Below are 14,868 nucleotides of genomic sequence, written 5' to 3'. Positions count from 1 at the left end.
GTCTGCTCTTGTGCCTAGATCCTGGGTGGGAAGCAGTGACCATCAGGAACCTGAAAGTCACCTACCTCTTTGAGCAGGCTGCCAGCTCCTGGGTGAAGTTATCAGGACTAAGTCAGAAAGCTCCAAAGATTGTTATCTTCGAATTTAGTCCAATTGTCCCAGGCCGGGCAAGCCCTGCTCAGCTCCAAGTCAGCGGAGTTTGTCTCCATTCAGGGCCTTCCCCGACCTTAGTGAGTAAAAAGGAAACAAGAGAAAGGAGAAGAAATAACCTCATTTACTCCCTCTCCTGATTTATTATTGACACGGTATTTGGAGATGTTCAAACTATAAACAAGAGCCTTTGTATATTTCCTTTGAAAGGAGAAGGTCTGTAAAGTAGGTCCCCTGAAGTATTAGAGCTGAACATCTCCAATGCCATAGGGGTTTTACTGCCTCACAGGTAGTTACACTTGTGATTAAAATCACTGTGGTGAAATCACAGAACGTTAGAACTGAACAGAATCTGGATGATAGATCTACTCCCTCATTTTACAGATGAGGACTTTCAGGCCTAGAAGGTTAAATAGCTAGTTAATAACAAAGCAGGTCCTAGAACCCAAGTGTCTAGACTCCCAGTCTGGGGATTTCCCATCAGGGAAAATACCTGAACCCTTACAATCGTATCCCACCTTCACAGTCTGTAATTACATTTGGTTCATTGGACTTAAAAATACCATGCAAATAGAGCTCCAATTACAAAAGATCTTGATTGATACAAACAAATGCACAGAATCAACTGGCCCACAGTTTCCACCAAAGGCCTGAGGCAGTACATGTCTGTTCTTTTAAAGTAAAAAAGAAATTGTCATTATCCAGGCTCTTTACATGGCTGGATTCCTGTATAAATCAAGCCAGCTCGCTAACAGCTTACCTAGATGACATCCAACACCTTTCACCCAAGTCTCGGCCAGCTGGTGACGTAAACTGGGCAGGAAACTTATAAATTTTCCCCTGGTAGAATTTTGGAAGACCTGTGTCAACAACGCCCCTTGCTGGTCAACGTAAGAAAAGGCAAAAGCTATTGCTGTCAAAATCAGGGCTGTAGCCAAGGTCACAGCCATGTCTCTAAGCCATCTTCTGGTCTGTGGGCACCGTGGCCAGGTCAAGGGAGAAGGCATGGGGAAAACAGCAGGAGGGTGGAAAAACCTGCATTTTGGGGGAGACATTTATATATGCCTAATTAAGGACAGATCTCAGGGAAAGCAGATACATTTTTAGTATCCCACTGAGTCGGAACAGACTGCTTTAAGACCCATACCCACATGTTATGCTTACACAAATAAATGAGATTTTTATTGTTAATATCAACGAATACAGATGGAAGAATATTCACGTGCCAAGGACACATTGCTCACAAGATCACAAAATGTCTGTTGATGCGTATTCATCAATGATTTGGTGAATCACTACATGTCTTTGAGTAAAATACATATATATATATATATATATGTAAAGAGATTTCTAAAACTTCATTTCTATTTGGACTCTGGCAATAAATTCATTAGAAAGAGAAAGCAGAAGCTTTGAAGTTAACATCTACACCTTTCACGGATATCTTGATTCACCAAACATGAAAATCACATCCCATCACATATGTTTTAAGTTGTACACAAAGAAAGCACAAGAAACACTGATTTGGCTCAATCATTTGCCTAATGAAAGGCTTTTTTATTTTTTTATTTTAAAAAAAAGTCCCCCATAAAGCTGTCAGGGGTACCTGATGACGTTACAGAAGCAAAGTGTTTTCTAAGCAACTCCAGGGCTCTGTTGTTTCTTGCTTGTAGGGTCTTCTCCGCTCTCAGTTCATTCTTGATGGCATTGAGCTCTCCGTGGACCTTTTCCATTTCTAATTCATAATACGATTTCACTTCTTCCTTTAGGAGTGCGTTTCCAACCTCAGTTTGCTGCTTTAACTTCCTAACAGCTTCTTTTAAATCCTTGTTCTCAAGGCTCAACTTGTGGATGACCTCTTTGGCTTGCTGGAGCTCTTCTGTTAAGTTTTTAACATTTGTTGCTTTTTCAGAGAGGTCATTTCTTAAAGCTTGAAGTTCCCAGTCTTTCTTGGAAGTTTCCATCCCTGCTTCTTGAAAATTTAGGGGTTTTGAGGAAACTTCTTTTTTGTAGTTCAAAAGTTCTTTTTCCGCATTTTCGAATTCCTCTTCTATTTTTCTGCATTTCACATTAAGCGCTTCCAGCTCTTCATTCAAAAGATTCAGGCGAAGTTTTGGAGATATTCCTTCAGTGAATTTCTTCTTCTTGTCTTTTCGTAGTGGAGTTGATAATTCCTTTGTACCCCAGCTAAGAGGCTCTTCTGAAGTATTAAAACTTTCTTCAGTTGCAATGTCCAAATTAGATGATTCACAGGAGGCAGAATTTGTGTCTGCCTCATTCTTTGAAATGTTTATCTTTCTCTCTCCTAAATTTGGTTCTTGTTCATTTTCATTTGGTTGAGAAATAAATTCTTTCCTTTTAAATTTATTTTCTTCTTGAAACTTTCTACTAGACAAATTAAAAATCCCTTCCATTCTCTTGGCCTTACCTAAAGTCATTTGATCAGAAGAAGATTCAAGCTGAGAAGCCTCATCTAGAATATCCTGTGCACTAAAAAAAGGAGCAAACATATTCTCCTTCCAGTGTTTTCTTCTAGCATCCATTTCTTCAGGCACCTCTTCCAATTCCTGAAAAACAAAATTTAAAATCAAGGCACATATTTACACTGGCAGCCGGGGTAGTGGAAAGAACTAAGAATCCTGGCTCATGGGTGAAAGAACCTAAATATTTGAGGGCTGGCACTCCCTCTAACTCACTGAGTGACTTGGGCCTCAGTTCCCTCATTTATAAATGCAAAGGGCTAAACTAGCTAAGATCTACAGACCTTTCCAGCTTTAGAATTCTCTGATCCTATGAAATATAACCAATAAATGGACACACTTGGCTATTTATTGTAGAGAAAATAATTCTATGAGAAAGCAGCATGAAAACAGACTGCTTTAAAACAGTAAAAGTGATTTTAAATTAATAGGTTAATATTGATAAGTTAAATCTGTGCTTCCAATGTGCCTGGTTTTTTTTTTTCTAGTTCTTTTCGGTTGGACTACTGTTTATTCATTCTTTAAAGTGACTAAAACATCAGTGCTTAATGCAATGTGAGCTGCTTTGGGTAAAGTATACCATGCAGACTTCCTTATGACTAACTCTGCCAAACGCCCTTCTGTCTTGACCTGTAAATTCCTGCTATTCCAGTCTTGGGCTTTGCTTTTAGGTAAGACTGCCAAGCGTACAGAATTCTATCCATTTTGACAGCAATTTCATGATGAGAACCGAATGTCAACAATTGAAAATACTAATGCCACCAAATGGGTTTTTCTCGAGATACTGATTCCTAGTATAGTTTTTAGGTGAAAACTTAGCATACTAAATCACAGCTAACTTTCTAAATTTACAAAAGTTAGAGGATACTTATTTTGTTTCAAGGAGTCTTCCCTATCCAAAGACAGTCCATAACATACAGCTTTCCTAAAACACAGAAACATTTGATCAGTAACTACTTTTGAGAGAAGGGAGAAAGAAGGACCCAAGCAACACGCTGAAGGGCCACTGGCATCTGAAGCCACCAAACTGGCAACTGCGGTTACCGCCAAAGGGTGGGAAGAAGAAGGAGGGGGTCACTTTATTCATTTTATACATTAATTTGCTGTAATATAGTTGGAAGATTACCACCGAGAAAAATCAAAGTATGCCTGCATCTATTTTTCCCATGAACACAAATGTAATTTTATCTTGGTAACAAAAAATGGCAGTTGTGTTTATTTTTTAATTAATATTTTCTTTAATATTATTAAAGATTATAAATGTTGTGATATTATATTAATATAATATTTAATCATTGTAATATTTCATATTATATAAAGATGCTAATAGTAGTGCATGTTATCTGTAGAATTTTGGAAAATACAGAAAATCACACATACAAGAAAAACTAAAAGAAATCTTCCTCATAATCCTGTGGCCCTGAGATAACCACTTTTTTATATATTATCTCTTGATTATTTTCTTTTTAACAAGTATAGTTTAAATTCGAACAAATTTTTCTTACTACAGACAATGAGAGAATAAACTCGATACCTACATGCCTGACACCTTCCCCCCAAAAGAAGAGGGAAGGGACTCACTCTATACCCAAGGATACATCTCCAATGACAACTATTTGGCTTTGAGGAAAGGAAAAGGTACAAATATTCAGTGAAGGTGTTAAAATGATTGGTTCAAAAGCCATAACCCAAGCTATAAGTTTAGTCAATCAGACCACAGTAGGAAGCCAAGACTTGAAATTCATGGTATGTATTTCATTGGAGCATCCTCTCCTTTCTCTTGAAATAGTCCGTTCTGACTTTATTATTCTGTTAGTCACCATCCAGAAGCATCGATGATCTATCTGTCCTTAAAGAGGAAGATGATCATAATCCCACTTGCTCTCCTCTCTAGAAATATGAATGCAAATGCTGGGAATTATTACAAGGATCATAAAGGAAAGGAACAGAGGAAAGAGAAAAGATGGCAATACTAATTGCCAATCACATTTTTATTTATTTATTTATTTTATTTATTTTTGGCTGCGCTGGGTCTTCGTTGCTGTGCACGGGCTTTCTCTAGTTGTGGTGAGTGAGGGCTACTCTTCGTTGTGGTGCGCGGGCTTCTCACTGCGGTGGCTTCTCGTTGTGGAGCACGGGCTCTGGGTGCGTGGGCTTCAGTAGTTGTGGCACATGGGCTCAGTAGTTGTGGCTCGCGGGCTCTAGAGCGCAGGCTCAGTAGTTGTGGTGCACAGGCTTAGCTGCTCTGTGGCATGTGGGATCATCCCAGACCAGGGCTCGAACCCGGGTCCCCTGCATTGGCAGGCGGATTCTTAAGCACCGCACCACCAGGGAAGCCCAGTCACATTTTTTAGCAGTCAAATTTTTACCAGACAACTCTGTAAAAGTTTAAAAATGCTTCTAATCAGGTAGCAATGGGAGAGAGATTACTATTCTTCCTACCTAATTCTGGATGAACGGCATTGGTGAGATTGATCAGGAAAGCGGTATGCAGAGGGGCAAGGTGAGGCCACTTTATACATGAAGCTAGCAATAATGACAAATCTGAGATAGAGGTCTGGGTATAGAGAAAGGTTAAAATAGAAAGCTCTTTTCATTAATGATTTTGCACCTTGAAAAAGTGACTTCTATCTCCAATCCTCCCATAAACCTCTGGCTAAAAACATATATATATATATATTTTTCAGCATCACTACGTTTCTTTCCTGGGTCTCTGTATAATTTCCTGATACAGCCCATGCTTTTCACAGAACTGGGAAGAGTCCACTTATTTTATAACTGAGGCTCAGAGAAGTTAAGTGACTTGTCCAAGTCCACACAGTGTATAGTGGTAAAACTGAGACCCTGTCTCCCAGGTCAGTGCTTATTCTAAAATTCCTCTTCATTCTTCTGTTAGGTTTCATTCCACAAACTGAAAGAAAACAACCCACTATTTTCAGAGCTTAGGTATTTTTAAAGAGCCACAAAAGGAGAGAGGAAAAATGAAGGGGGGAGGGTAAGGAGAATTGCATGTCACATATCAAAGGCCAGAAAGAGAAAGGTCTGAAAAGCCTTTTGGAATTTCCCTCCCATAGCTTACACAGGGCAGGGTCAAGGGGTCTCTGAGCTGCTTCTTTCTTTCTCTCTCCCTTTCTTTCTCTCTCTCCTTTCCTCCCCTTTCCCTTTCCCCCTTCCCTCCTTCCTTTCTTTTTTTTTCTCTTTCATTGGCAAGATATCCTTTAAGGGCTTGTTCCCAAATCTAGTCACAGAGTATGGCAAAGCCCAGAGTGCGGGTAAAAGGTGCCAGGCTCATTTTCTCCTCACAGATTGCGTTGTTTGTTTTTTACGCAGAACAAGTATGACATTAGTATTCTCTGGCAAAGACAAGAAATATGCTTTAAGACAATGATACTCCTTCCTCTACCCCGGCGTGGCAGCCATTTTGCTTTCAATAAACTTGATTAGGTAATTTGTCGCAGCATAAGGCAAATCAAACCAGAGCCATTATTGAAAGTATAAGCATGCCTTTTTAGTGGGTCATTTATTATTACAAGTGCCTACCCAACACTATATTGGATGTTGAAGGACTGAAGGGTAGGGGAAGGAGGTCCAAGAGAAATGAAAAATTTAAAGAAACGAAAACACAGGAAAACAATATAAAGTCATATGACAAAAACAACATTAGTGGCCCTCTAAGCCAGTGATCCCCCAAAAGTCCTTGGGACTGCACTGTTAAGGCATGGTTGTCCATTATATGGCTACATCTGTTCATTTGTATCTGACATGAACTGATAATGGACACCTGATGGCTCTAGTTAGTGTCTCCCTGAAAACATCACCATTCATCCTCTGGTGACTTACTTTTGCAGTGGCAAAGTAGTAGGGCATTTTGGTGGAGTAAGGAAATTTCTTGACTCATGGAAATGGTTTCTACTCACCTAAAGAATTTGGGAACCACTGATAAAATAAACTGAAAATGGGTTTATAATGTAATATCATATAACATAATGTAATTGTTGAAAGCTAAGCAAAGAGTGATCACTTATTATGGATCTTTAGGTAAACTGTTTCATAAAAATCTTGGGTGAATGCATATATGTCTTCAAATAGTTCCAGAAAGTAATACACTGTTTATTGTGAAAGGAGAAACCCACAAACCATCTAATTTTCATTTTCAAGGTATGGGGCCCTGGGGAATATGCTCATATTAAGATGGATAAGTGATCAAATATGTGAAATCTAATTATTTATGTTCTAAAATATTTATACTTTAAACCACATGCTTTAGGGAAATTTGATGACATAAAAATCAAAGATCTTTTTTCTTTGTTGCTTTATCTCATTTACATTAGATTTGATTTCAAAATTTCAGGACCATCTCTTTTGCATAAATCTTGATCTGTCTGCAAAATGCAATTATTCTTCCAGGCAGGGGTAGGCAGGGACCGGGAAACCTCCAGAGGCTTTTTCCCACCTCACAAGAGTGCTTCATCCCAAACTTTGTAAATTGGGAGTGATGTTTAGAAAAGGTCATCTCCAACCTGTGATGGGGCAGTAAGGGGAAGACAAAAGGCCCTTCTTAGCCCAGGCAACGTTTTCCCATTATTCTTGGATGGTTCGGTTCTCTCAACCCTCAGAAAAACTGCTTGGCCAAGACAGGAAAAAAAAGTCTGTTTCAAAGAAAGTCACTGGCCTTGCTTCTTTGCTCAATTGTCCAATCTGTTCTCACATAAAAGCAGTAGTTCTCAACTTATTTTTCTGCTTCCACTGTTCCCAGGCACAAAACACTGCCATCATTATCCCCTCTCCTTGCTCCAGAAGATTCTGACCTGCTCCCTTTAGGGGAGCTTCTCCATTCCCCAGCCTTTCAAAAATCATTGGCTTACAGAAACTATTAAGTACAAAAATGAGGACTGCCCAAAGCTGTCTGAAGGAAGGTGGGTAAACATGTTCTACCATGCAAAATTGTGGGGAAGGAAAAGAAAGTTCTTGAGAAAAATTAAGTGTGGAGTATGGTAAAAAAAAAAAAGACTGAAGGAATCAGATATCTTGGCTCCCACACTTTAGAACTATGTGAAAACTTACCTTTTGGGAACCTCAGTTTCTTCAGATGTCATATAGGGACAATATACCTATTTCCAGGTGGTTAGGAGAAATTATTGAAAATGAAAATGGAAGCAATTTTAAAGTATACTCTACACAATGTGTTTTGTTCTTTTTAAGATTTTCCTTACCCTCCCTTGGAACATAAACCAAACAACCCAACCCTTCTCCAAAGATATGTGCTTCAAAGTTGCCAGCCTGAAGTCATCAGACCTCAGAAAAAGTCAGTTTGAAAAAAAAAAAGGAAGTACTATTAAGGTAAGTAGGAGGGAACCTAAACTTGAACCTTACATTAATTCAACCTGCATCTTCATGGAAGAATTAGCCCTAAATCCTGTAAATTGTTGACGTCCCCAAATTTCCAAAGCTAAATTGATTCTAAGCAGAAGAGTTGTAGTCTTTTCTACATCCGAAGAGATTTGCATTTTTAATCACCAATTGCTTTACCATGAACTTTCCAAATGTCCCAGTGTCTTTCAGAGCCACCAATAATATCTTAGAAATATTACAACTGGGCTATCAGTTTGAAGATTATCAAGGATGACTCCACACTCTGAGTTTTTCTTGTGCTTCTGCATCATTTCATACACAGTTTCATTTTACCAATACGCTGTGATCTCCTGGCATCTTATTCATGGTTGTATCCCTGCTGTTGCCTGACACATAGTGGCCCTCAATAAATATTTGTTGAATGAATGACCCTTAATATTCTTCCTGAAAATCCTATAATGTTTTGATTCTAATTGAGTTTCTGTAAGTACTTATAACTTCTCTTTTGGCTTATGAGGTTTTGGGGGGTGACATTTCAGGGAAAGGGCTTTTATTTTTCCCTCAAAGTTTATTTGGCTCACCTAAAGTCTTCAGGACACTTTTCTTTTGTATTTTTACGAGGCTTTTTTGATAGTGTACTGACAGGGCAGACTAATGGTCTAGTTAAAACATTGAAGATTTACATTGGGTGAGGCTCTGTGCTTCTAAACCCCCATAACCAGCTATCCGCCAGCAAAACGGTACTTACAGTTCCTGTCGTCCAAGGTCTTCTATCTGATGCCGCTGTTCTCCTTCTCCAGATTGAACTGAAAAAGAAAATATATTATATATAAAATATGTTTTATATATTTTGGTTAATATATAATTAACCAAAATGCCCAAATCGGTGTTCATATGAGATGTAGCTTAAAATTACAAGTGATAGCCTTAATGTTGTTTGGCTTCCCTGAAATGCGATGTCACTTTGAAGCAAGTTTTCTTTTTAACTTGTCAACCCAATTTCCCAACTATCACACCACTAAGTCTTCCCTCCCCAAGCAATGCAAATATCAGATGGGACAAGAATCATGGTGGCATCGTATTCAACACGGTACCTCCTGGCCTTTAGCAACTATTGAACAAATGAGCCACCACCGGCGGCCACAGCGGCATGCTTGTTAGTAAGGAGCAGGCCAAGAGCCGCGTTAGCAGAGGCTGGGGCCAAGGCATTGCCTCCCTCCCCCAGAGTCCAGTGATTTTGAAAAATCATTAAAAAGGGAAGTGATCCCGGTTTTTGCCTTAATCTTCCATGGTCGTCACATATGAGCCAAGCGGACAAACTGTCTTCTCTATTGTTTGGCCGATATTGCGAGCGAAGCAAAGTACCATTGAAAACCTGGCCCTGTGAACGCTTCTTACCCCCAATTCTTTATTATTAGTGTGGAATAATTCCTTCTAGGACAAAAGATACGAAGTCGCCTTAATTCCGAAAGGCCGAGTACTTTATTAGTATGGAAGTCACTTTCTTGCTATAAAGCTGCATCTAAGCATGCATAGTTTGGGGGTTTTCTCTGTAAATGGTTAACTAAACTCCTGCCACCGCTGCTTCCAGTGGAGACGAGGTGGCTGGGGTCGGGGTGCTGCCCGGGCCGCCACCGCAGGTGACACCTCCCACCTCGCCAGTCCCTACCCTCTGCTGGCGGGCCGGCAGGGAGAGCGCAGGGGCGAGGCCTGACGCCACTCCTCCTTCCACACCCCGACTCCCACACCCTGTCCCCTTCCCTCCCAAACGCCCGCCGGTTCCGGGCCGGGGCCCTAAAGGGTGAAGAAACCCGCAGTAGGCATCGCGGCGGGGAGCGCGCTGCCTCCGCCCGGGTCACCCAGGGAGGGCGAGGGGCTAGCCTGGGGAGCCCCGGCCGGGCCGGGCGCAGACGTACCTGGCGGCGTGGGTGGGGTCCGGTGGGCCCTGGCTCCTCTTCCCTGAAGACGGCCACCAGCGGCGGGCGGCTGCCCTGGGTTCGGTGCTGGCCAACGCGACCCGGCCGGACCGGCCCCAGGCACAGCCTCTGCAGTGCAGGGCCAGCGCGGGCCGCGCCGTTGCCTGGCAACCGGCCAGCCCGATTTAAAGGGACCCGCGCGCCGCTGCCCAGAGCGCCGGGCCGGGCGCTGCCTGGCGATCGTCACAGCCCGCGCGAGCACTGAGCATGCCCGGTGGGGCGGGCGCCGCGGCGGCTTCTGCCTGCACGAAAGCCGAGCTCGAAGATCAAGAGAGCTGAGTCAGGGCGGGAAGAGGCGAGAAACTGCGAGGCAGCCCCACCCATGGTGGGCTTATTACGGAGGGTCTGGGTGACTCACAAAGCCACCTGGACACTGCGATTGTGGGGGAGGGGGGAGTGACACAGGGATAATCCCTAGGCCTGCAGTTCAGTAACGTGACCTCGAGGACGGTGAGCTCCGGAAGGTAGCCTGGATTTGGTTCAGGGTCCTTGACAATATGGGAATTGCACCCCGCCCCCCGCCCGTCCGCACAATGGTCTGGCCAGGATTTCTGCCTCTGATTGAAGTTCTAAGGGCGTGTGTCAGGAGAGCATGTCCCCTGGTCGTGCCCCTATGGGAGACTGGGCTTGTACCCCGGGTAGCCCACGGTTTCCTCATGCATCACTCAGGAATTTCTCTAAACCACTCTTGCACCTATTTCACTTTAAAACCTATTGCAGGCAACTAGTCTTACACTACCGGCAGTGTGAAGTGGTTTCCTTTGATCAGTCCCCAAACCACTCTGTTCCAGCTTCAAAGGTTGCTCACAACTTCCAGGATTTGGTTGTGGGTACAAACCCAGGTCCTTCATTTCAGTCCTACTATTTTGTTAAATAAATAAGTGACCTTCTCAGACTTTGATTAGCCTGGTTGCCCAATGATGATTCTTCCATCATCAAATTGGCCACACACACTGACAACACACCTTGGCTATAGTCTAACAGGGACCCAGCCTGGGCTTGACCTAAAGATGGCCCTCACAAAGATTGTAGGGCCTGAAACAGAGAGGGACTGGAGTGTCCAAATTAGTAATCATAGTGACTTTTAGGAAAGCTGGTATTTTCTAGGAAGCATGAAGGTGAAAGGAAACATTGGCTCTGGAATCTCAGGTGAAAGGAGGTTTATGCACATCTAAAAAGCGGCAGTCTAATTTTTCAAGACCTAGCAAGGGAGTGACTTAGAAACAAGACCAGGATACATTTCAAAACTTCAAAACTTCTTGGGAACCGGATCTAACAGGTGTTTGGTGGCTGGCAAGGTTGCATTCAGGTGCCCGGAGGCCTGGTTCTCAGTCTCCTTTTCCTCCTTAGAAACCAGTGTCAACAAAGTTTGGAGGAAGGAAGAGGCCTAATGGCAACATGGATTTTGTTATGGACCCCATCAGAATTAGTCTGTGGGATTCTGACAAAACTACTTTCCTCGACATTAAGTCTCTAAATTGCCTTGCATTTATCATGCCTATTTTAATTCTTTTAAAAGGGTTACATTTATTTTTGCTTGATATAAGATCCCTTATTAATGTAATAAAAGAATCTTTCCTAATTGCTCTGTGCCTCAGTTTCCCTGTTTGTACAATGGGAGTAATAATTGAACCTAACTCATAGGAGTGTTGTGATGATTGAGTGAGTTAATAGTTTTAAAACCCTTAGAGTAGGGACTTCCCTGGTGGCGCAGTGGTTATGAATCCGCCTGTCAATGCAGGGGACATGGGTTCGAGCCCTGGTCCAGGAAGATCCCACATGCCACGGAGCAACTAAGCCCGGGCGCTATAAGTACTGAGCCTGTGCTCTATAGCCAGGAGCCACAACTACTGAGACCGTGTGCCACAGCTACTGAAGTCCATGCTCCGCAACAAGAGGAGCCACCGCAATGAGAAGCCCGCACACCGCAACAGAGAGTAGCCCCCGCTCGCCACAGCTAGAGAAAGCCCGCACGCAGCAACAAAGACCCAACGCAGCACCCCCCCAAAAAAAAACCTTAGAGTAATGCCTGACACATAGCAAACCCTATATAAATGTTTCTATTACCGTTAGTATTATCTTGTCTTATAAATTCATTAACCCTCCTAAAATATAAATATAAACACACTGATGGAGGGTAATTCCACGGAGGTCCAGTGGTTAGGAGTCTGCACTTCCACTGCGGGGAGCCCAGGTTCAATCCTGGGTTGGGGAACTAAGTTCCCACAGCCAAAAAGGAAAGCAAAAACACACTGATGGTGACAACTCAGGTGATGGTGATAATTGTGCTCTGGGAAGTGGAGTCCAAAGTCTTGAGATTTAGAATTCCAAACCTTTATTTTCGTAGAGTCCCCAGACTCCCATTAGGCAAGCCCACTCCACTTCCATATCCCTGAAAAATGCACAAAGGGTTACTTTGGTCTTGCATAATAAATTACATTCTATTTTTAAATATGGTGGGTCACTCCTTCATGTAGTCAAGTATCAAATGGCAGAGAGCAAACAACAGTGAGGACAGAGAGTTTTGTTATTCCAAGCTACTGCAGACTTGGAGACAGGTTTTCAAAAATGGAAGACAGAAAACAGTTTACTACCCTCTGGGACCTTTATCAATACCAAAGCAACAAGGCACTTGATAATAATAGAATCATACACTCATACAATGGAACCCAAGTTTCTTGTTTTACCAAGTAGGATATTGAGACCCAGGCAAGTAATGTGATTTACCCTTTGATCACACAGCAAAATAAGCTTCTTTTTGATTTCCCTGGCAAACAATCCCTGCTTGAGTAGCCTCAAGCCTGGGATATTTGGGACAATGAGAAAATACACATTTATAGGTATATGTGTCATGTTGATAAGTATTTTTTTATAAATTTATTTATTTTTATTTATTTTTGGCTGCATTGGGTCTTTGTTGCTGTGCGCGGGCTTCCTCCAGTTGCAGCGAGCAGGGGCTACTCTTCATTGCAGTGCACGGGCTTCTCACTGCAGTGGCTTCTCTTGTGGTGGAGCATGGGCTCTAGGCACACAGGCTTCAGTAGTTGTGGCACACGGGCTCAGTAGTTGTGTCTCACGGGCTCTAGAGCGCAGGCTCAGTAGTTGTGGCGCACGGGCTTAGTAGTTGTGTCTCACGGGCTCTAGAGCGCAGGCTCAGTAGTTGTGGCGCACGGGCTTAGTTGCTCCACGGCACGTGGAATCTTCCTGGACCAGGGCTCGAACCCGTGTCCCCTGCATTGGCAGGCAGATTCTTAACCACTGCACCACCAGGGAAGCCCTCATGTTGATAAATATTTAAATTATTCATGCAGATAATAATAACTAACATTTCTCACACTTCACATCTTGTACATCAGCATATTCTGTTGGCTGTACCTTCATAACGTATTCAGAATCTGATGGCTTCTCACTGTCTCTACTATCACCACTCTGATCCTGGCCCCCATCATCTCTTGACTGGACTATGAAAAATAGCCTCCTAACTGCTTCTACCCTTGCCCCATATTAGTTTCCTAGGGCTGCTGTATCAAAGTATCACAAACCAGGGGTGGGGGGCTTAAAACAACAGACACTTATTCTCTCACAGTTCTAGAAGCTAGAAGTCTGAAATCAAGGTGCCGTCAGGGTTGATTCCTTCTGGAGCCTCTGAGGGACAATCTGTGTCTCCTAACTTCTGGGGGTTGCCAGCAATCTGTGGCCTTCCCTGGCTTGTAGACACATCACTCCAATCTCTGCCTCTGTCTTCTCATGGTCTTCTCCCCATGTGACTGTGTGTCTTCACAGAGCTATTTTCCCTCTGTGGGTGTCTGTGCCCAAATTCCCCTCCTCTTATAAAGACATTAGCTACTGGATTTAGGGCCCACTTTAATCCAATATGACCTCATCTTAACTTGATTACATCTGCAAAAACCCTATTTCTAACAAGAGCACATTCATAGGTACAGGGGCGGGTAAGGACTTGAGCGTATCTTTTGCAGGGGACACAATTCAACCCACAACCCCCCACCATCTATTCTCCACACAGATCCAGAGAGACTGTTATAAACTATTAAGTTAGACCATGTTACCAATCTGCTCAAAAGCCTACAAAGGCTCTCAATTTGACTTGTAGTAAAAAACAAAATCCTTATAACAGCCTACAAGGCCCCACAGGATTTGCATGGAGAACCCCGGTACCCTCTTCTCCACCCCTCCCCATACAATACCTCTTTGAACTCCTCTCCTGCCACTTTGTCCCTTGATGACTCGACTCCAGCAGTACTGGCTGCCTTGTTGTTCCCAGAACACCCAGGCACCCTCCTACCATAAGGGACTTAGCGACCTGTTCCCTCTCCTTGAATGCTCTTTGAAAGGTACATGATATCCACATATCTTAATTCCTTACCTTCCTCAAGTCTTTGTTCAAATCTTAGCTTCTCTGTGAGGCCTACCCTGACCCTTCTATTTAGTCTTGTCAACTTTCAACCTCTCCAGCATTCCCACTGCTCCTTATCCTACTCTACTTTTTAAAAACATAGCACTTATCATTTTCAAAAATACTACACTATGTTGTTTTTCTTCTGTTCTCTCCATCCACCCCCCTTCCAGGCTGCACTACACTATAAGCTCCAAGAGGGCAGGGATCTTTGATTGTTCACTGATATATCCTAAGCACCAAATAAAGTGCCGGGCACATGGTAGGCATTGAACAAATATTTGTTCAATAGATGAATGATTGAATGGAGCTCATACCTTGTGCCAGGAGTGATTCCTTTAACTTTCATAAAGTACTATTATTACCTATATTTTTGAATGAGAAAACTGAGCCACAAAAAGGTTAAGTAACTTGCCTAAGGTCCCACGGTTCGTGAGTAGCGGAGCTGGGGTTTGAACTCAGGCAGGTCTGGTTTTCAACAACTATGCAGCACTGA

General features: G+C 42.8%; 1 protein-coding gene across 1 annotated transcript; it reads right to left on the bottom strand.

Annotated features, from left to right (window-relative positions):
• Window positions 1-1,683: 1,683 nt before the first annotated feature.
• Window positions 1,684-10,114, bottom strand: CCDC160 (coiled-coil domain containing 160). Its single transcript, XM_057538434.1, has 3 exons — window positions 9,899-10,114; window positions 8,731-8,788; window positions 1,684-2,717 (listed from the first exon to the last, which is right to left on the bottom strand). Exon 3 carries the CDS (start codon window positions 2,691-2,693, stop codon window positions 1,716-1,718), a length of 978 nt encoding a protein of 325 aa, XP_057394417.1. The 5' UTR covers window positions 2,694-2,717; window positions 8,731-8,788; window positions 9,899-10,114; the 3' UTR covers window positions 1,684-1,715.
• Between the last annotated feature and the right edge of the window lie 4,754 nt (window positions 10,115-14,868).

The sequence above is a fragment of the Balaenoptera acutorostrata genome, chromosome X (genome assembly GCF_949987535.1).
Source record: "Balaenoptera acutorostrata chromosome X, mBalAcu1.1, whole genome shotgun sequence".
In the NCBI taxonomy this organism is placed as follows: Eukaryota; Metazoa; Chordata; class Mammalia; order Artiodactyla; family Balaenopteridae; genus Balaenoptera; species Balaenoptera acutorostrata.
Note: the sequence above shows the minus strand (reverse complement) of the source record. Positions and strands in the feature narration are given on the sequence as shown.

Excerpts from the sequence above, each read along its gene's own strand:
- CCDC160 (XM_057538434.1), bottom strand. The coding sequence starts at position 2,693 with ATGGATGCTAGAAGAAAACACTGGAAGGAGAATATGTTTGCTCCTTTT.